Source organism: Mus caroli, unplaced genomic scaffold, assembly GCF_978045245.1.
Source record: "Mus caroli unplaced genomic scaffold, Mus_caroli_1 scaffold_8, whole genome shotgun sequence".
In the NCBI taxonomy this organism is placed as follows: Eukaryota; Metazoa; Chordata; class Mammalia; order Rodentia; family Muridae; genus Mus; species Mus caroli.
This window is the reverse complement of record NW_028227263.1, coordinates 115792797-115815597: the sequence shown is the minus strand read 5'-3', so window position 1 is coordinate 115815597 and position 22801 is coordinate 115792797. Positions and strand designations below refer to the sequence as shown.

The 22801-nt window shown below is 49.7% G+C and overlaps 1 protein-coding gene across 4 annotated transcripts in view; it reads right to left on the bottom strand.

Moving 5' to 3' along the window:
- Sipa1l3 (signal induced proliferation associated 1 like 3) overlaps positions 1–22801 on the bottom strand; it is a 198059-nt gene that overhangs the window by 35879 nt on the left and 139379 nt on the right. For all 4 annotated transcript variants that reach the window (XM_085841952.1, XM_085841955.1, XM_085841954.1 and 1 more), the window contains 4 exons: positions 19584–20160; positions 12725–12999; positions 8309–8560; positions 6812–6949 (listed from right to left, as the gene is read on the bottom strand). In XM_085841952.1, coding sequence (XP_085698078.1) covers positions 6812–6949; positions 8309–8560; positions 12725–12999; positions 19584–20160 — 1242 coding nt within the window. The remainder of the gene's footprint in view (positions 1–6811; positions 6950–8308; positions 8561–12724; positions 13000–19583; positions 20161–22801) is intronic.

The following is a 22801-nucleotide window of genomic DNA, read 5'->3' as shown; positions in this document are numbered from 1 at the left end:
GAGATGTCCCACATAGTCTTGGACATTTGAAAACTTGGTCTCTAGCTGGTGTTGCTGTTTCAGTAGGCTTGGGAAGTGTGGCCTTGTTGGAGGAAGCGTGTCACCAGAGATGGGCTTTGAGAGTACAAAGGCTAGAGCCATGCTGAGTTTGCTCATTCTCTTTGTGCTTTTGCTGTTCAAGCGTGAGCCTTAATCTGCTGTTCTAGCTGCTGTGTCTGCCACTTGCTGTGTCTGCTGCACCACCATGGCCTCTAACTCTCTGGAATCATTAGCCAAATAAAGTCTTTCTTCTACAAGTTGCCTTGGCAATGCTGTCTTATCACAGTGATGGAAAAGCACTAATAGAGATGACCTCTCACGTCCTCTGGGTCTGGCATGGCCTGGTGTTAGATAGAACACCATGAAAGATGCTGGGCCGTGGTGGCATTCCTTTAATCCCAGCACTTGGGAGGCAGAGACAGACGGATTTCTGAGTTCAAGACCAGCCTGGTCTATAGAGTGAGTTCCAGGACAGCTAGGACTACACAGAGAAACCCTGACTTGAAAAACCAAAAAAAAAAAAAAAAAAAGGAAGACCATGAAAATAGCTCCTGCCTTCTTGCCACCAGTCTGAAGCTGATGCCATGGCTGAAGGGACTGCAGATGAGACCAGGGCTGGAGTCCTTGAGGAGTGCTCTCTGAGTCTACCCTTTCTGGGTTGCCTCTATATATAGAGACACATTTCTATATAGAATAAACACGTTTCTATGGCTTTTGAGTCTACTTTTAGTGTCTCTGGTCAAGTGACCTGACGACACAAGTCTTGGATGCTGGTGTGGTTTGACTGTGCTTGGCCCATAGGGAGTGGCCTTGTTGAAGGAGGTGTGTCACTGTGGGGGTGGGCTTTGAGATCTGCCTCCTAGCCATGTGCAAGCCAGTCTTTTCCTGATTCCTTTGGGTAAGATATAGAATTTTCAGGTCCTCCAGCTTCATGCCTGCCTGGACGCTGCCATGCTTCCTACCATGATAATGGACTGAACCTCAGAACCAGTGAGCCAGCTCCAATGACACGTTGTCTTTTATAAGAGCTGCTTTGGTCATGGTATCTCTTTACAGCAGTGGAGACCCTGACTAAGACAGACACTGAGGGAGAGCTGAGCCTCTGTGACTAACGGCAATGCTCCTCGCCTCTCAGGCTTCACCTCAGGAGAGGACAGCAGGAAGGAGAGATGCGCTGAGACCCTCGACACTCTAGTCACTGTTGGCCTGAAGACACACTTAGTTGGGCCTGTGAAGACCTCCCTAATGGCTAAGTTCAGGCTCCCGACAGACACTGCATTTTCTGAAAGCTCAATTCCATGCCCCTGTCAAGAAAACACAGATTATCTCCTTCTTACGACCCTGCCTAGGCCTTAATGTTCTCCCAAAGGAAGATCGAGACAGAGCACTAGGGGATCCAAGGGTCCATTCTTTTGTGGTTTTGTTTGTTTGTTTTTGAGACAGGGTTTCTCTGTGTAGTTCTGGCTGTTTTGGAACTCCTGTAGACCAGGCTGGCCCCCGAGTCAGAGATCCACCTGCCTCTGTCTCCATAGTGCCGGGATTAAAGACATGTAACACCACAATGGAATTTAAGAGTCTATCCTTAACTTCTGTTTGTCTGAGGGCCCAGTTTGCTGTGGTTTAAGGGGCTTTACCAAAGCAGCCTTGACTACAAGCAACCTTGACCTCCCTGGTTGCCCTCACACATGGCCAGCTGCCTAGGGAAACATATGGTGGGACATAGAAGCACTGACCCATTTATTCAGTTTCTCACAAGGTCAGTGTCAAGCCCCAAGCCCTGGAGGAAACTGGCAGGAGAATGGGGAGCACCGACCACCAAGCCAGAGCACCCACTGCCACTACTGAGCCATCTCTCCAGCCCCTGGAGATTTATTATTTATTTTTAATTTATGTGTATAAGTGTTTGGCCTAAATGTATGCATGCGACCCATTTGAGGTCAGTGCCTGTGGAGGTCAGAACAGGGTGGTGGATCCCTTGGAAATGGAGTTGTAGGTGGTTGTGGTGAACTGAGCCATGGTTCTCTGCAAAAGCAGCCAGTGCTCTTAACCACTGAGCTGTTTCTTCGCCCAAGCGTGTTCATCTGTTGGTTCTTTCTTATGACATCCTCCTCCTTCTACTTATAAATAAAAGAGAGGGACTCAGTATGTAGCTGTGGCTAGCCTGGGACTTGCAATGTCAAGTTCTTCTATTTTTAAAACACAAACTAGTAGCTGGGTGGTGGTGGTGCACACCTTTAATCCCAGTACTTGGGAGGCAGAGGCAGAGGCAGAGGCAGAGGCAGAGGCAGAGGCAGAGGCAGAGGCAGAGGCAGAGGCAGAGGCAGAGGCAGAGGCAGAGGCAGAGGCAGAGGCAGAGGCAGAGGCTAGTGGGATCTCTCTGAGTTCTGGGCCAGCCTTGTCTACAGAGAGAGTTCCAGGACAGCCAGGGCTAGAGAAACCCTGTCTTTAAAAACAAACAAAAACCTAATCAACCAACCAACCAACCAACCAACCAACCAAATGAACTGTCGTAAACACATGGAGTTTTCAGGGCTGGGATGCGGCTCAGTAGCATGGTGCTTGCCTGCACACACCAAGCCTTGGTTGGACTCGATCCCCACACCACAGCTGCCTGTGTGACACTGTGCACCTGTAACCTCAGCACTCAGAAGGCTGAGACAGGAGCTCAGGAGTGTCCTTGGCTATGTGATGGGTTCAAAGCCAGCCTGGGTTCCCTGAACCCCAGAGATGAGGGGATGGGGATATGGATATGAATGAGAAGACAAGCAAGCTGAGCACCAGAGCGCGTTTCTCCACCTCTTCATCCCACCGCAAACACACCTTCCTCACCAGGACAGACTGTACCAACTTAATACTAAGCCAAAGGAACCCCTTTTCCCCTGAAGCTGCTTCCTGTCAGTTATTTGTTCACAAAACATAAAAGTAACCCGAGTGAGGTGATAGTTAAATCTCGGTGGCTTAGGGTCTGAGTGTGCTGGGGGCACCTGGCCAAGCTCAAAGTCAGGGGGAGAGAGAGGGAATGCAGAGCCATGAACCACAAAGGCCAGGCCTAAGGCACCGGAACCCCAAGAAGAAAGGTGTGGGCTTGGAAGAGCTAGAATCACAGGAGAAAGTCCCAGGGAGGCTGACTCCTCCCCCGCCGACCATGACTGTGACTGTGGGCAGTGTCTCCCCAGGGACCACCCACATGGTGATGATCTGGAAGAGCTCACAATTCTTGGGCCAGGAGATGATCCGGGTCACCCTCGGCTACTCTAAGGCTTGACTCCTGTCCAGACTGCTTCCTGGCATAGACATGTTAGCCTAAGGGATTCACTTTGCTGAGACCCACTTTTGCTTCTGCCAAATGGGGATTATCAATTTATGTCCTGAAGCTGCTGGGAGGACGCCTGTATCAGTCATAAGACAGATGGCACGGACCAGACCGGAGAACTTGGAAAGAAGATGCATGCAGATGTGTCTGGTCCCTCCATTATTTTTGCTTTAAGTAACAAACACAAAGGAGAAAGGCTGGCTTTCCAATAAACTGCTGGAGCAATCAGACATTCTTGACAAAAGAGGAAACCTGACCTAGACCTCTCACCTAAACAAAAGCCAAAACAATCAAGAACACTGAGTGCAGTGGCATCCACACAGGTTGTGTGTGTATGTGTGTGTGTGTGTATGTGTGTGTGCGTGTGTATGTTTGTGTGCGTGTGTATGTGTGTGCGTGTGTGTGTGTGTGTGTGTGTGTGTGTGTGTGAAGCTCTGCCTGGGATACAGATGGGCAACTTAATGAAACATTGTATCAAAAGAAAAAGTTAAAAAAAAAAGGCCAGAGATGCAGTGGAGTGGAGACCCTTGCCTAGAATCCCCTAGTAAGGGCCTGGGGGTGTGGCTCAGTGGTAGAGCCCCTGCCTAGAATCCCCTAGTAAAGGCCTGGGGGCGTGGCTCAGTTTCCACTATGAAGGGGAAATGGGTAAGAATATCAAGGACTTAAAATGCCTAACAGTAAAATGTTTGATTTATATTAGGAGAAAGAATGATAGTTTAGACATCAAAAAAATGTTTTGTTTTGAGAAAGACCCTATGAAGAAGATGAAAAGAAAAACCGAAGGCCGCTCATACAAAGAGCTCTTGAACACTGCATAGCACTGAGTGAAGCAGAAAATGGGCAGAAGACAGACACATCACTGGAGAGGATGCGTAGCTGGCAGATCAGCACACAAGATGCTCAGCAGCGTTGGCCGTCAGAGCAATGCAAATTACGGCGGCAATGAGACAGCACCATGCACCCATCAGAACAGTGAACATGAAAAAAGGAAAAAAAAAAAAACCAACCCAACCCAGTGGCAATGCCACATGGCAGTGAGACCGCGGAGAGACTGCAGTACGCATATGCCTCGGGTGGGAATGGGAAACGGACTTACCACATGGCAGGCCACTGTGCTGGGCACTGATCCCAGGCTTATTTCTATGCGGAAATGTGTATGCTTGAACATACATGTTACATGTTCACAGCCGGAATATTTATAATGGCCCAAACCCAGAAACTCCCCAAGATTTTTTATTTGGGTAGATGGTCAACCAACTTTATCAACCAGCTGCACCTTCTCTTAAAAAACAAAAACATAAAACAACAACCCGTCAAAACAATAACAAAACCCTTAAACTTCATTTTATGAGTGAGTGTTTGCCTGCATGTATATATTTATACCACACATGTGCCTGGTGCCTGTGGAGGTCAGAGGAGACAGCAGGTCCCCTGGAACTGGAGTTACAGACATTTGTGAGCTGCCGTGTGGGTGCCAGGGACAGAGCCTGGGTCCTTTGCAGGAGCGGCCAGTGCCTTCCTTGACTGTCCCCTTACTTTTTATTTTTGAGACATGGTCTCACTAAGTTGTCCAGGCTGGCCTTGGACCTTACTCTGTATCCCAAGTTAGCTGTGACTTTTTGACCCTCTTGCTTTTGCCTCTTAGGTTTTTTTTTTTTCCTTTCCTTTCCTTTCCTTTCCTTTCCTTTCCTTTCCTTTCCTTTCCTTTTTTCTTTCCTTTTTGCTGCCATTTGCAGTCTCAGTCCTTACGGAGGCCAAGGTGTTGTCCCAGCAAGCTACACATTCTGGAATCTTCTTTGCCTCTCTCTCATCCTGCCATTTTGCTCATTCATGCTCCTTCGTCTCTGTTACAAACTTTCATCAATGCCTCCTGGTTCAAATGCCCTCTTCCGGGCACGGTCCTCCTCAGTGGGGCCGTGCTCCCCTCCTCTGCTGATGTGCTCCTCAGCCATGTGGCTTGTGGGATCTCTCTCCAGCACAAGTGAGGAGCAACAGGAGCCCTGGCCACTGAGTAGGCCAGACATTCCTCTCAGAACTTTACACACCAGAAGCCCTCGGGACCGTGTGCTAATGAGGGCTGCACAGCAGCCTCTAGAAGGTAAAACAGAGGCTTCCTCTCCCCCTTGACTTTACAGAGGCTTAGCAGCCAACATGGCGCAGAGTGGGGCTCCAAGGGCACTGTCTACCAGTGAGGACAGAAACTCAGGGTTAGGTCCAGGAGTGTGTACTTGGTCCAGTCCTCCTTGTGTAAGAACCTCAGGTTGGTTGGATTACTCCCTGGGCTAGAAGCAAGTGGTTTGCCTTTTGTCAGCCCCCGTGCCCTGTGATGGAGACGTGGAACAGACCCACAAGCTGCCAATCTTGGAGCAAACTCATGCTCTCCTCACTTGTGCATATGGCTATGTGCTATGCCGGAGTAGCTGGCTTCTCTCTATCATAGGTGGCATATCCCTGTGACTGACCTTTGTCTGTCTGTTGTCCTCTATCTCCTCTTCCCCACTTTTTTTTTTTTTTTTTTAAATCTCTCTTAACTGGGCTAAGAGAATGGAGATTGTTTGTGGCCACAGTCACGTTAGGGACCACAGAGGGAGCTGAGGGGCAGAGCTTGGGGCAGGCTTTCAGGAGGAGCACAGTTCAGGTTAGGAGGCTGGCCTCTCCTTAGGGATTTCCAGTGAGGAAAAGGCTGGGGCATGAGAACAGATTACCTAGAAACCTAAAAGGAGGTGGCTGGTGGGCTGGTATGTGGCACTTCCGGGCCCTTGGTCAGGGACAGCGAGAGGCAGATCTGAGAGCCAGCCATGCCAGAGGAGACACGGGGTCACAGAGTCTGGGAGGCTGAGCAGACTGAGCACAGGGGTGGGAAGGATTCAAGATGAGGAGAACAGGGACAGGGTGGGACTGCCACTGACACAGTGACTCAGGAGGACCTGGGATACCTGGTCCTGGGATCACATTCATGGGGCCTTGAATGGCATACTGTCCAGTCTGGGTCTGCTTCAAAGGTGCCGGAGAGCCATGGAGATTTAGGGAAGATGGCTGATGCTGTCAGGCTGTAGTTGGCTCTAAGGGGGAGGGATGGAACTGGAAAGACCATATGACCTGGATAATACTGATGGCCTGGTTTTGGTGTGTGGGAACTAGAGACAGATGAAGAGGAGGCTGGGGAGAGGATGGTTTTGCTCAAAAAGCAAGCAAGCAAGCAAACAAACAAACAAAGAGCCAACAACAACTTCTGTCGGAGCAGTTTAGCTCTGATTTTTGTTCTTCTGTTTCTTTGTTCTAAATTTTAAGGAGACATTGACAATACCCTGGTGGTCGTTTTCTGACCTTGTGTGTGTGGGGGGGGTCCATAAACCCCATGACAAGGTGGATGAGATAGTGAGGTGCCTTTCCTAAGAAAAAAACCTGCAGCAGCAATCACCAGATGACATCATTTCAAAAGCAAGGGGAAACTCTGACCTTTCAGGAGAAGGCTTGTATCTTGCGTAGGTGGCAGAGCCTGGGGTGGAGAAGCTCCCAGAAGGCTGTCGGTAGGGAGGGACTCTGTCGGCCCCTGCTGGTGACGCTGCAAAAGGTGTTTCTGGGAAACTGACAGGCCTGGAAAGACACAGGAGAGGGGACAGAGGCAGGGTAAGGAGGCTTTCCTGAGGAGGAGGAGGAGGAGGAGGAGGTACACAACACACCTGCCCTTCAAGTCCAGCCAGGTTCTGCACGCAAGGAAGAGGGAAGACAGGAGAGTCCCCCAGCTTTGCAGCTGGGACAGGGGCCCCTGGGGACAATTCTCTGTCCTTTCCAGGGAACAAAACTGTTCTTCTGCCCCTTCATCTAAGGAAAATATAAATATACGTATACTTTTTAATTAAAAACTTTTTAGATATATTTACTTTTATTTGTGTATGACCATTTTGCCTGCATGTATATCTGTGTACCACATGGGTGCCCGATGCCTGCAGAGGGCATCAGGTCCCTTGGAACTGGAGTTATAATGGGTGTGAGCCACCGTGTGGGTGCTGGGAACTGAGCCCAGAGTCTTGGCAAGAACGAGTGCTTTTAAGCCCAGAGTCATCTTTCCAGTTCCCTTACTTACTTCTGAGACTGAGTCTCACTATGTAGCTCTAGCTGGCTAGGAACCCACTACCTAGACAAGGCTGGCATCGAACTCACTGAGATCTGTAGCTTGGCTTTTGTTACTCTGTGGGTTCCTCTTTCTTTCATACTTTCCCATCCCTTTCTCCCACCCTTTCAACTCCTTAACACTAGATAAGAAAGAAAAAAGGATACAGAAGAAAGGAAAGAGGCCCCTTGGTAAAGCTGGGGGCAGAGAGGGGGTGGCTCTTAAGACTACTTCCTGCTGACTATAGCCAAGTTTGAGCTTCACCATCAGGATATCTGACTTCTCCTTTTTGTTGTTTCTTCTTTGCACACAACTACTTAACAAACTGCAACCACCAACCACCTGGGGCCTATATAGTTGGAGTTCCCAGAATTCCAAATATCACATTAAGAAAGGAAAATGGCCAGGCATGGCACACACCTTTAATCCCAACACTCTGGAGGCAGAGTCAGGTCGATCTCTGAGTTCGAGGCCTGCTTGGTCTGCAGAGTGAGTTCCAGGACAGCCAGGGCTACATAGACAAGCTTTGTCTCAAAAATCCAAAAACGAGGGCTGGAGAGATAGCTCAGTGGTACTCTTTCAGAGTTCTTGGGTTCAATTCCCAGCACCCACATGGTGGCTCACAACCATCTGTAATGGAATCTGATGCCCTCTTCTGGTGTTTCTGAAGACAGCAACAGTGTACTCATATATAAAATAAATCTTAAAAAAAAATCCAAAAAAGAAAAGAAAAAAAAAAAAAAGGAAAATGACTGAGGGAGGAGGAAGGGCAAGAGCAAGGGTTGGAGAGAGAGAGAGAGAGAGAGAGAGAGAGAAGGGTGCGGTGTCCTGGGCATCCTTACCTCTTGCTGTGCAGTGGCTGAGACTCTCGGAAGGGTACCACGGGTGTCTGCTTCGGGAGTCGGCTCAGGGACTGGGCATGGCCGGGAGTGGCAGGGGTGGTCCATTTGGTGGCCGGCAGAGAGTTGTGGGAGGCAGGCCCACTCCACTGCCAGGGAGCATTGTTGCGGTAGGGGGGTCGGCTCCCAGGGGTGGTGGTTTCCGACTCTGTCTTGGGTTCCGAAGTATTCATATCATAGGTCTCTGGCCACCCCCTGGAAAAGCAAGTTTGTTACTTATAAGGTCTGGGCCCACTAGTACCCGGGCCTTCTGCTTGGGAGGGTCCGGCTGTCTGGGTAACAGTGGGCCAACTCCAAACCACGGTGATTCATTTTAAAGCCTGAGTGGCATCTTTCAGCTCAGGGCCTGAAGCTTACATATGGCTGTTACTGCTAGACCTGAATCTCCTTTTTCCTCCAGGTCTTGGCTTCTCTTTGTCCCTTCCCTTTTCTCTGGCCCAGGCTTCTAATCAGCCAGTGTTTTAAATGAACCAGCCCCTCCTAATACCCCAAGCAGTACTTTGGGCCGGAAAAGCCAATGTCCTCAAAAATCCAAGGACAGTCTGCCTTGTTCCCTAGAATCTCAAATACTGCTACAAGAGAAGCAGGTGACCTACTTTGCAAGGTGGTTTAAAAAAAAAAAAAAGAAAAAAAGAAAGAAAGAAAGAAAAGCACAGGAAACCCAGAACCCTGGAAATAGAAGCAGGCCCGTGTTTGGCTGGCACATGCACCATAGTGCAGAGATCCAGCCTGGGGCATGGGCATCCAAGCTGGGCTGGCAGCTCTGCTACCTCTGTCACACAGTGTCACACAGCATGGGAGGGAGCCTGAGCTTACAGAAGGCTGAGCTCAGGAAAAAAAAAATCCACCTCTTAGATCGCAGGAGCTAAGCTCTGAGAGGCAGGTCCAGAGGGTCGCATCCCGATGTCCTTTGGCCTGAGACACTCAGGCATGGCTGCTACAGAGCCGTGTCAAGGGACCTGAGGACATGTTCGTGTCCCAGGCCCTACGCAGGGTACCTTTCTGCCTTTCTGTCCGTATGGCAGAGCTGATGTTCAGCGGTCCTTATGGTTGTTTGGGGGATCAGGAGTCCCCAGGCACCGGGTAGGGAACAATAGGGACACAACCCTCTGACAGAGCCACCAGACAGGCCAGGCTGGCGGAGGTGGAGGAAGGCCACATATCCTGAGAACTGCTATGTGCTCTGAGCCAGGCAGATCTCACCCCTGGATGCTGGGCATGAGCATGTGATTCACACCCAACCAATCAGAAACGCCTCTCACCCTAGACAAAGTGACTAGTGCAGGATTGTCACAGGCTTTAAGCAGTTCCTATCAGAGCAGTGAGAGCAACCTGGGAGACACTTCTGAAATTATAGGAGTGGGGGTGGGGTCGGCTTACAGGCGTTTCTGCTAGGCTTCTCCCAGGGACCGAGTGGTGGCTTATGCCATCGCCTGCTACAGCCAGGCATGATGTAGGTGCAGCAGTATATAAAAAGGACTGCCTGCCCCCCTCACGTGTACCCGAGACTGATCTCCCCAACTCTCGGTCCTTCCTGTCCTCTTCTCTGCCTTCGTAGCTCTGCTGCTGTCTGTTTGCCTCTCCTACATCTTTAGGCTCCCCTCTCCTCCCCTTCCCCCCAAATAAACCTTCTTTATACCAGGTCTGTCGCAAGGCTTGATTTCTCAGGGGAACACCTTGGCATGGGCCCCCCCAGGCACCCTCTTACACGGTACACTGTTGTCACCGCATATATATTTTACAACAGGGGAGTATAAAGATCTATTTTTGCAGGCGTTGCTATGCTGGGGAGACCCAGTCCAGAGCTGTGTCGCTTGTGGGGAGATTGACTGAGAATGACAGCAACTAAGCTTAAGACTTTGAATTCTGGGTCCTCTGGTCTCCACTCCCTGAGTGCTGGGATTGCAGGTGCATGCCACCACATCTGGTTCATGCCGTGCTGGGAGAACTGAACCCAGGGCCTCGTACATGTTATATGAGCACGCTACCAAATGAGCCATACCCTTAGCTCCAGTATATGACCTTTCATATACTGTGGAACTTGTTCGAGTCCACACAGCCACAACAGCTAGAAACTGTGCTGGACTGCTGGCACATGTCTTTAAACAGGTGCAGGTGGGCCAGTCTGGTCTACATAGAATTCCAAGGCTATATAATGAGAGCCAATCTTAAGGGAAAAAACAAAACAAAACAAAACAAAACCAAAAACCTAAAACAACAAACCAACCAACCAACCAAAGCAAGCAATATCCACGTCATACCCAGAAGTCGGCACGCCACACCACTCTCTCCCCACCCTCTTCCAACTCTCCCACGCTGTCTGCCCACTTCTTCCATGCTCTCTGAGCTTTGGAAAGGACGCCTGAGCATCCAGCAGCCATGCATCCTCTATACTGTGACCAGTGTCTGCGGTCACCACTGTCCACTGTAAAAAGAGGCTTCTGTGACCAAAACTGACAGTGCCACTACCCAGAGGCACCAATGGGGTTATTTAGAAGACGATTTGACAGGTAAATCATGCCCAGTTAGCAAACAACAGCAGTAGCATTCTCCAGTGGGGCCTCAGGCCTTCCAAGCCAGGGTGGATTCCTTCCTGCGGAGCTGGCCTCAAAGCCAGTCATAGCCCCTGACTGCCCCCTGTCCACCTGCTCCTGAGACTGGACCTTTCTTCAGTCCAGGCTGGCCTTGAATCCAGTGCTCCTTTTCTCAGCGTCCTGAGGGCTGGGGTTGTAGTCATGAATTACCCCTCACTCTACGGCTTCTTTCTCTTTTTGGTGTTTGTGGAGGAAGCGCACTCTGCAGCCCAGGCCCTGTGTAGACCAGGCTGGCCTTGAACTCAGAGACCACCCTGCATCTGCTTCCTGAGTGCTGGGATTAAAGGCAGCACTACCGCATCCAGTCCTGATGGAATCTTCCAAATGTGCAGGCTTGGCGTCTGGGCCATTTATTATTTGGGTACTTGGCATCTTTGATATCCACACAGGTTCATTAAACTAACTGCAGACTGAAATGGTCAAGGTTGGGGAGGGGCGTCTGTACCCAATAAATAGGGAGCTTGCACTTGTCTTTGTAAATAACGCAGCAGAGTGCTTGGGTGATGGTCCAGTGGTTAGGTGCATCTGCTGCCTAGGCATGAAGATCACAGTGCAGACCCCAGCCCAGGGTTAGGTGGTTCACAGACACCTGTAACTCCAGCTCCAGGGGACATGGCACCCTCTTCCTGTGATAAGGGCACCTATGCGCTCACACAGCCACAGCAGCAGCCGGAGGCAGAGCTTTTGTCATGGGTCACCTGGTTAGGTCGGTTTGGTTCTTGTTTGTTCTGTGGCTGTTGTTTCTGATAGGGTCTCATGTAGCTGAGGCTGTCCGTCAACTTGATACAACACAGAAGGGCCTGGCCTTGAATGATCCCCCTGCCTCTGTCAAGTGCTGGGACTGCAGCACGCCGCCCCCCCTACCCCCACGAGACTTTGTGTATGCACTTCGGGGTCTCTCTCTTCCTGTAGAACACAAAGGGCTTACTCTGCCCTGTCCACTGTTTTATGCCTAGCTTGCATGTACCAGGGAACCCATCATGTTTTGTGCGCCATCTAGAGAGCATGACTACTAATGCACCCACAGATGCTGGGGAACCAGTTCCCCACAAGACTTTCATTACTCTGTCCCCACTGTCATTAGCCCTCTGGAACAGGGCTTATCAAAGCGGTGCTCAACCTGGAACCCGTTTCTCAGGGTTGCTTAAGACCATCGGAAAACACAGATATTACATTATAATTCATAACAGCAGCAAACTTCCAGTAATGAAGTAGCGACGGACAAAGTTTGGAGCAGAGACTGAAGGAATGACCATCCAGAGACTGCCCTGCCTGGGGATCCATTCCATAAACAACCACCAAACCCAGACACCAGTCAAAGAAAACACATGGTGGGGATCATGGCTCTAGCTGCATATGTAGCAGAGGATGGCCTAGTCGACCATCAGTGGAAAGAGAGGTCCATTGGTCTTGCAAACTTTATATGCCTAAGTATAGGGGAACGCCAGGGCCAAGAAGTAGGGGGGGGGGGGGGTTGGGGAGCAGGGGGAGGTGGGAGGGGATAGGGGATTTTCGGAGGGGAGACTAGGAAAGGGGATAACATTTGAAATGTAAATAAAGAAAATATCTAGTGAAAAATTGAAGTAGTGACAGAAATAATTTTATGGTTGGAGGTCACCACAACATGAGGAACTGTGTTAAAGGATCGCAGCAGCCTTAGGAAGGCTGAGAACCACTGACTTATAAGGTTCCTTCACTGAGGCCTTGGGACATTTGGAGGCTGCCAATCTTGGTCTCTGCCTGCCTCTCAGGGTGATGCTCTTACCTTCGTGGAGTGCCGTCTTCAAAGGGTGGGATGATGACCACCTTCACAGTGACGGAGGTGCGCAGCAGGTCGATCATCTGGTCATGGCTTAGTGTCACCACAGCCACCTTGCAGATCTCTACCAACCGGCTGCCTTGCCGGAGGCCAGCCTGCCAGGCAAACCCATAGTCCTCCACTTCAGCCACCGTGCCATCGTACTTCACGTGGAAGCCCAGCTGCCCCAGCCCATTCCGCCGCAGGGTCATATCCACTGTCTCCCAGCCGTTGGTCATCACCTGTGGGCAGTGGGTGGGATGAGTCTCAGCTGTTGGGCTCAGAGGCAGGCTCTGAAGACCCTTGTCCAATCAGTCCCCTCTCAGAGGGACTGGCGAGTGCCCCTTGCCTTCCAGGTGCCACCAGGATCCCAGCCTGGGCTCTGGGCAGGAAACATGAGAGTTCAGAGAGCACAGCAGCCATGGGCGGTGCTCTCCAAATATCCCTGCTTCCTCCTCCACCTCTCGGCCCACCGTCGTCAGCTGTGTGGTCAGCAGGCCTGGCCTTTTGGTTGGGGTATTAATTAGCTGGTTGACTGACTGATTTTGTGGTACTGGGGATGGAGTATGGGATTATGTGTACGCTAAGCAAATGTCTACCACGGAGCCACACTACGCAAATGCTCTCACCACAGGATGGCATCTTCAACTCCTCACTGGTGGTGTGTGCGTGTGTGTGTCCCCAGACATGTATGTGTACATGCACACAGAAGGCATCAAGTGTCCTCTCTGGATCTCTGCAGTACTCCCTTGAGGCTGGTCTTCCTCTGAGCCTGGAGCTTGCTGTGTTTTAGCTAGGACGGTGGCCAGAGGACCCTGCTGATCTGTCTGTCTCTCATGTCCAGTGCTGGAGTTAGGGGTCCACACGGCCAAGCATGGCCTTTTGTGTTGGATGCTGGAGATAAAACTTCAGGTCCTCACACTTTTACACGTGTTCCCACCGAGCCATCTCCTCAGTGACCCCAGCCTTCTCTGTGACTTTAATTCTGAAGCAGGGTCTCTCACTGCCCATTCTTTCCTTAGACTTTTGTTTTTCCTACCTCAGCCTCCCTAAGGCCTGGGTGAACACTTAATTGCCAGTATGAGACTGCATGGGTCTTTTTGGATTCTGCCATCGAGACTAGTAAGGTTCTAGGTATGGAAGGCTGTCTGGACAGTTGGAGGTCCCAGGGCTAGAAGAGGGGTGGGCAGAGCCCTTGGCCAAACTCAGAGTAAATGTGTAATATGATAGAAACTCTTGCTGTTTTGACCACAAGTGTGTCTGACCTGCACAATGCCCTGAGCGTGGCAGTAAGTGGGGGGGCGTGGTAGCTGCAGTGCTGGGGACATTTATCAGTTTGTCTCATGCAACATGCTTCCACTTGGTGGCATTGTTCTTGGAGGCACAAACCTCCCAGCATGGAGCAGGCCAGGTTACACAGGCCTCACTTCTCATGTCTTTCAGCTTTACACATGTGCAAAGCCTCAGTGCGTATGTCTGAATGTCAGACATAAATACACACAGACTGGGAGCCCCAGGACCTCAGTCTGCCATTTGTCAATCTTCTTGGGACGCCAAAAGACCTTAACTTTGCTATAGGATGTGGTCACTGGTGCTGCAGTGACCCAGCCAGTTTGGAGTTCACCAAGCCTTTCCCCTTTTTCTTTATGTGTCTGTGTGCGTGACGACCTCAGGGGAGGACAGCGAGTGTGCTGAGCTAGCCTTTCCCACTTTATTCCCATGACACAGGCTCTCTTTTTGAACCAGACTAGCTTTCTGAACTAGACTTGCTAACAGCAGCCAGCAAGCCCCAACCATCCTGTTTCTGTCCCCCACATTGGTGGGCTACAGGTATGTGCATGGCCACACTTGGCTTTTTATGTGGGTGCTGGGGGGGGGGGCGGTGTTGAACTCCAGTCCTTAGGCTTCTGTAGCAAGTGTTCTTACTCACTGAGCCATTTTCCTCAGCCTCACCAACCACTCTCTGATTGCATCTGAGGTTCACTTCTCAGAAAGGAATGGCCATGTATGTTTTGGGAGGTCATAAGCCCTAGTGGGAAAGCTATTCTGCTAAATGGAATGTAATGTATCAGTCAAACTGCCTTCTAAATACTCACACTTCTGCCCTAGATCGGTGCTGCCACCAGCTTTAGCCATAGGTGCTTCTTTCTGCAGTGGTTTTCCTGTTCCACGGCTGGGGAAAGCCGTGGTGTTGTTAGCTGCAGGAGACTGTGCTGCCTAGCCACGTCCACTTCTACTTTTTGAATTTGTTTTATTTGTTAAATGAGGCTGCCCCTTTACTGTTTATTAGGATGATCGGTACTGCTCTGGAAGGAAAGCCACTCTGGCAGGCAGGGCAGACCTCCTCACAAGCCTGGGTGCTAGGGGATAGCGCCTGCGATCCATGCGGTGTGTCACCGTTGGGTGTTATACCTCTGCTCCTTTGTCCCACCCTCAGCTGACCGCTGTCTTTGTGCCTGTGGACCCACTACATGTAGACTCAAGTTTCAAGGGAAGAAACAACAACAACAAATAAACCCCAATACATAGTACTGAAAAGAAAGCACATGGCAGGGCTGGTGAGATGGCTCAGTGGGTAAGAGCACCCGACTGCTCTTCCGAAGGTCCAGAGTTCAAATCCCAGCAACCACATGGTGGCTTACAACCATCCGTAATGAGATCTGGCGCCCTCTTCTGGAGTGTCTGAAGACAGCTACAGTGTACTTACATATAATGAATAAATAAATCTTAAAAAAAAAAAAAAAAAAAAAAGCACATGGCAGATGGTGGCAAATGGTTGGAACTTACTGGCCGAGTTTTCAAGTCTAGACAATGAGACTTCTGGGGGACAAGGGACCTTGCAGGAAGGGAGGGACTAAGCCATGGAGCAACCAAAGAGAGTTTCAGTAAGAAGGGATAGGTGTACAAGGGCCCTGAGGTTGTACAACTGCCTAGCACATCCAAGAAACAGCAGGTCTGTGTGTGGCAGGCGCAGTGGGAGAAGGCTCCTAGAGGGATTACCAGGGGTGAACACATAGGCCTCTTTGCCTTTCACCTAGGGTAAGATAAGGGTTTGCCACATAGAATGGAGGTGATCTCTATGCTGAGAACAGATCACAGTAGAACAAAGGTGGAGACAAAGGGGGCGGGGGAGATGGAGAGAAGGAGAGAAGGGGGTTGTGTGTGTCTGTGTACGTGCACCATGCACACATGTGTGTGCAGGCTCCTGCAATAACTCAGGAGAGGCTAGGCATGGCGGAACAGGCCGGCAATCTCGGCATTCCTGAAGCTGAGGTAGAAAACCACAGCTTCGAAGCTAGCCTGGGCTACATAATGAGAGCATGTCTTAACTCTCCCCAAATCCCAAGCCATGGGCGACTCGTGCTAGGGAGTAGGCATGGGAGTGGGGGGAGGCAGCTACAGGCTGCTGGAAGGTGGCACTGACAGATGGGGTGTGGATGTGAGAACAAGGGGTCCCTGGCCTTTACTGAAACAGGAAGCATGAGGGCATGGGAGAAACCACAGCTTGCAGTGACTGTGTGAGGGTTCCAGGGTCATGTGGGCAGCCCTGGGAGAATTCTGAGGAAGCAGCTGGAGACAGACCAGTCTTGTGTTGGGATCTAGAATGCTGTGAGTCAGAACAACTTGGAATCAGGATAACTCTGCTATCTGCAGGCCATACGGGGGCACGTGAATGCCCGTTCCTCTGTGAGCCTGAGTTTCTTCATCTATCATATGGCGAGAAGAACAGCATTGGAGCTGGTATGAGGACTTCCAAATGTCATGCACACAGCTCACTTGACAAACCAATCATTGATCAATTTACTGACTGCCTACTGTAAGTCTTCCTAGACTTAAGTCTAAGGTCAGATGAGATCAAACAGATGGAGACCCCTGGGGGTCAAACCTTATCCTTTCTCACCTGAGTACTGACCAGGCCCAACCCTGCTTGGCTACCTAGCTCATAGGAGATCGGGTATGTTTGGATGGGGGGTGCTGTGAACAGAACCTCATTTTCTGTCAGGAGACCGGCACACTGGCGACAGTGGTTTCATGAAGATGCATCGATTGTGAAGTCAGAGAAGCTGAGATTGGAGTTTAACCAATGCCACCTGAATTTAACACAGCACGCTGCTACAGGGCAAGGTCATGGCCAACTAGGTCTAGGTCAAGGAAGCTTGCCTAGGCAATGTAAGTCACTGAACCTTTAAAATGTTTGTATCATATATGTAATAAAATGAAACAAAACCCCCGTAATAAAATGAGACAAAACCCTGCATATTATTTATATAGGATTCTTTTCTTTTCTCTCTCTCTTTTTTAAAGCTTTATTTCTTCATTTTATCTATATGAGTACACCATAACTGTCCTAAAAAAAACCCCATAAACCCTGCTCCCCAGCTTAAAGTTAACTGGTTAATAAAAGGCTATAGAGCCTGTGATTGGACAATAGGGAGAGAAAGGCAGGACCAGAGGATCAAGTGAGGGGTCTCAGCTCTCAAGAGAGCAGAGGGGAAGAAAGGAGACCAAGAAAGGAGGAGGCCGCCATGAGAAGACATGGACCATAAGCACGTGGCCAGGAGAAATGGCAAGTGACAAGGGACATAAGGCTGGGATGTAAGTCAGAATAGCTCAACAACTGCCCAATCTAGGCTTACGGCTTATAGATAAAATATTGTGTGTATTTTGGACAGGTTACCTACAATACGTAATTTACTTTACAAACAAGTCTTAAAATACCAGTGGTCCCTGAGGTCCGGGTCTGCAGAGATCTCCCCAGCATCCTCCTCCCTCCTCTCCTTCTCGGGCACAGCTCTGTTGACAGCTAAGGGCTGACTCTCCCTTTAGCTTTTCCATGTGGCCACGGGATAACACTGTGACTAATGAGTTAGAAACAAGTTTTGAGTTGTGCCTCTTACTCTTCATCCCCTCTCCTGAGGACTTTTTTTTTTTTTTAATTAATTGTATGTATGTATGTGAGTACACTGTCACTGTCTTCAGACACACCAGAAGAGGGCATCAGATCCCATTACAGATGATTGTGAGCCACCATGTGGTTGCTGGGAATTGAACTCAGGACCCCTTGAAGAGTAGTCAGTGCTCTTAACCACTGAGCCTTCTCTCCAGCCCAACCCTGTACTCTTAACTACTGTGGAATATGGAGTTCTCTGGCATGCTTGGCATGCCGCTATCAAGCCTGTCAAAGACCATCACCTCAGTGCTGACCTCAGTACACTCTCTATGAAGCTCAGTGCTGACCTCGGTACACTCTCTATGAAGCTCAGTGCTGACCTCGGTACACTGTCTATGAAGCTCAGTGCTGACCTCGGTACACGATGAAGCTCAGGTATGCAACCTCAGCTCTTCTCAACACTGTTCTCGGTTGTCGTTCCCACTCATTTGTTGCTAATCGACCACTCTCGGTTGGGCCGAGAGTTGAGTTGTCTACCAGGAAGAAATGGAAGATTTTTCAGCCCTTACTCTGACCCTGCCTTATGGTGCTGAAGATGAAACCCAGGGTCTTAAACATGCCAGGCAAGTAAGAACTCTAACTTCAAGCTATATTCCTACTCAAGATTAACTTTTTTGTTTTGTTTTGTTTTCAGACAGGATCTTTCCACATAGCTCTAGATGTCCTGGAACTCACTGTGTGACCAGGCAGGCTTTGAACTCATAGAGATCTGCTTGTTGCCCCCTGCTAGTGCTGTAATCAAAGGTGTGCAAGCTTGGTTAGAATACAGTTACTATATTTTATGTCCTTGTCTTCTAATACAGAAAGTTAAACCATTCATGATTGCTGTGGCTATAAGTATGAACCTGAATCCAGCCATACAATTACGTCTGTGTCCTTCATTGTACTTTCTCATTATTTTTTATGTTCCTTGCCCTTCCTCTATACTCTAATGGTCTAGACTGGGGTAGCCAACGTTTGACATCTGACGTGGTAGTGTGGTCTACAAATGTGCTGGGCCACATTCATAGCTATCCTGGGTTATGTGTGGCTCAAGGGCCACAGGTTAGCCGAACCTGGTCTAGAACCTTTAGTTTATTTAATTTTCGCTTTTGTAAAAGTGCGTGTTTATGGGTATGTGCTTGACAATGTAGGGACTTGGCACCCATGGAGGCCAGAGACGATGGGAACCTCTGGAGCTGGAGCTACAGGCAGCTGTGAGCTGCCCGATATGGATGCTTGGAACTAAGCTCACGTCCTCTGCAAGAGCAGTACACAGACTCAACCTCTGAGCCGCCTCTCCACCGCCGCACTCCCCCTGCCCAAACCTTTCCTTATATTTTAAGTCTCCCAGAGCAAAGCTCTCTCAGTTTCAGTACTGGGAATTGAACCCAGGGCCTTGTCAAATGCTCTTCCACTGAGCTTATACTTCCAGCTCCACTTAAACTTTCAGTGTAAGCTCAGACTTGCATATCCTACCGAATTTCAGGGGCAATGAATGCTCGCACGCGCGTGCGCGCGCGCGTGCGTGTTTGTTTTGTCTTTCTGTGTGTGTGTGTGTGTGTTTGTTTTGTCTTTCTGTGTGTGTGTGTGTGTGTGTGTGTGTGTGTGTTTGTTTTGTCTTTCTGAGGTGAAGGGATGGGCAACCAGAATCCTGTGTGTGTGTGTGTGTGTGTGTGTGTGTGTGAGAGAGAGAGAGAGAGAGAGAGAGAGAGAGAGAGAGAGTGTGTGAGTGTGTGTGTGTGTGTGTGTGTGTGTGTGTGTGTGCCTCAGAGTTTGATTGATTGATTCTTAGGGCATGTTATGCCTGACTGCCTGGGTCAGGTTAGGCACTACAATACCTCTGGAACTTCTGCCAAACATGCAAGACACCCACTGCTGGGCCCACTTTCTTACCTTCAGCCTCTGGACAATGTCCCTGATGTCTTCCACAGAACCCTCTGCAGCCTGTAGAAAGATGTGGTCCCCTCGGCCATAGAAGATTTTTATTGTGGAGGAGTCTGGGGTCCAGCCAATGACGTCCCCACAGTAGCAGTTGAAGACCACCTCCTTGGTGCGCAGGTCCAGGAGCACGACAAACTCATTGGAAATGCCCAGAATGCAGTCAATCTCTGAGCCCTGGGCGTAGTCCTGAGCTGCCACCCGCCAGGCAATGGCCCCAGCACTGTGCTGTTCTGCTCCTGCCCGGGCCTTCGTCTTCTCTTTCTTTTTGGAGGTCAGGGAGATGAGGTTGAACTTGCCGGAGGAGTCAATGGGGGTGTTGGAGACACAGTTCTCGGCTAGGTCCTTCAGGTACTCCTGACGGGTCCTGGTGGCCATTGTATGGAATTTGTCGGATTTGTGAGCAGCGTTCTCAGCATTAATTACCTTGGCTAGCAAAAAGTCTCTGAAGACATCAGACTTGCGGAATGTGGTTCCGTTAGGGATTGGGGGGCCAAAGGGAGGTGCATCTTTGGATCGGGTCACAGCCATGCTGAGGAGAGAGAAACCAGTTAGAGGAGGAAAAAAAAATGCAACCCCTTAAAACCGATAGGAAACATACTTGCGACTCCAGCACTTGGGAGGTGGATGAAGGATCAGGAGTTCAAGGCTGGCCTGGGCTCCCTATGGCTGTCTCTAGCCAGGGTGATGATGGCAAGCTAGGTGTGGCCAGCCTGTCTACAGAGTGAATTCCAGGACAGCCAAGGCTACACAGGAAAACCCTGTTTTGACTACCCCAAACCAAAGAGAGAGAGAGAGAGAGAGAGAGAGAGAGAGAGAGAGAGAGAGAGAGAGAGAGAAAGAAAGAAAGAAAGAAAGAAAGAAAGAAAGAAAGAAAGAAAGAAAGAAGTTTTTGTCTCCCTCCTGTCCGCCCTGCTGGAAATGGAACCATATAGCTAGGCAAGTGTTCTGCTACTGAGCCATACCCCAGCCCATTCTTTTATGAATGAAGTATATAGCTAATTAATAAATTGCTAGTGAATTAGACTGGAAATAAAAGAACATGTTTTAATATATTATAACACACACACACACACACACACACACACACAGTGTTGCAGCTCAGACCTGGGGCTTACACATACAGAACAAGAGATTTACCACAGAGCTGCATCTTCAGCCATGCTTGGTTTTCTGAGACGGTCTCATTATGAAGCCCAGTTGACCTTGAACTTGAGACACACCATCTCAACTTCCTGAGTGCTGGGATGACAGCTACAGGCGCCGGACTTCATTTACTCTTGTTTTACATAAACTATGAATCAGATTACAGTTTGGGAGAAAAAAAAAACAACCCAACTGTCTGTCCTCTCTAATGTCCCAGTCAGATGCAAGCTTACAGCCCTTTTCCACTGATCATGTGATTCAGTTTGGGCAATGCCTTTACAATGAGGGCTTCAACTGTGTGAGTATAGGAGTCACGGAGGGATGGAGGGGCCTGTACTCTATTCTCCTGAGCTGCAATGGGATGGCTAGGCCCCAGGGAGAGCCAACTGCTCCTAAGAGGGTGAGGACAGGCTTGGACAGAAGCTGACTCAAAGGGAAGGGTCTTAGCCTGTGGGTTGTGATCCCTTGGCAGGGTGGTGGTGGTGAGGTAGTGAATGACTCTTTTTACAGAGGGTACATAACATAATTCATAACAGTAGCAAAATTATAGTTAGGAAGTAGCAGTGAAATAATTTTATAGTTTGGGGTCACCACAACATGAGGAGCTGTATTAAAGGGTCGCAGCATTAGGAAGGCTGAGAGCCGCTGGTCTAAGGCAGAGGTCAGAGCTGCTGTTTCTGCTGCGTACCATCAGTGTCAGGCTAGCTGGCTGTGGAATACGTGTGTGCAATTTAGTTGTTTTTTTTTTTTTAATACTTACTTGATACTAATATACTTTGCAAATAATATCAACAAAGATTTTTTAAAGCCTGGAGCTAGTGTGGTGGCAAAACCCAGGAGGCTCAGGAATTCAAGGTCATCCTTGGCTGAATAGCGTGCTGGAGGCCAACCTGGGGTTCGTGAGACCCCTTCTCAAAAGAGTAAGTAAAATAAATAAGTAGACTACAGATTACACAATGCCCTGTGCAACTCAAACACAGTACAATGCCTGTAGGCATTTGGTTGGCCTTTACAGTATCCTCCCGCATCTCGATAGGGAACGGTGTGACATTCACCCATCTGTTTGACAGGGGCTTCCTGGATGCTCCTCTCAGCTTTGTGGATACAGCGATTCTGGTCTTTCTACAACTGCTGACTGAGCACACATAGGAACAGACACTGACAAAGACAGAGTAGTGGGCCAGGGCAGGACAGAGCTCCTGCTTTGGACAGTAGCGTCTGGGGGTGGGGGAGGAGGGTGGGGCTGAGGGAGCAAACGCTAAGACCCCAGACTGGGGGAAGACACTGCAGACAGAAGGAACAGCATGTGGGACAGCCCAGGTGGAAAAGTACATGCAGAAGGAGGCAAGCCCAGGGTCAGGGCTCAGGTGACAGGGACATGTCACACATGGCCCCGGAGGTGTCTCACACTTCTCATCCATCACGGTCTGGGAGAAGGAAGGTCTCGCTATACCTGGGGTTCCACAGGCTCAGGCTTCTAAGTGAGTTTGGCCAATGGGAATCACTGGTAAGAGGAAAGATGCTGGTGGCCATTAAGAAATGACAAAAGACAAGAACAAGAATATGTGTGGCCATCAGGCCTCCTGATCCACTAGAGCTCAGCAGGAGCTTCCAGGACATGTGCAATTATTAATTCAACTATTGTTTTTGTGGTGCCTGTAGTGGGGATCCCCAGGCCTCCAAGGTCCTCTGGTGTGTTAGCTGGACATGGTGGCTCATGCCCGTGATTCTGCCACTTGTGAGGAGGAGAAAGAAGCAAGAGCCATCTTTTGAACCCAGAGTTTGTGGCCAGCTTCGGCTATATGACCCATGGCCCATGAGTACGGTGCGAGGGTGGGGCAGGCTGGCCTCCCTATTCTTCTCACAGCTGGGGGAGGCACTGAGGGTAGGTCTGCCCAGAGAGTGGGTGACTCGGGATTGGCAAGGGTGTAATCACTAACACTTTCTTTAAAAATCCAGAAAAGAGGAAGACAGTGAAGCAAGGAAGGCAAAATGCTAACATCTGCTAAGTCTGCTGGTGGGGCACA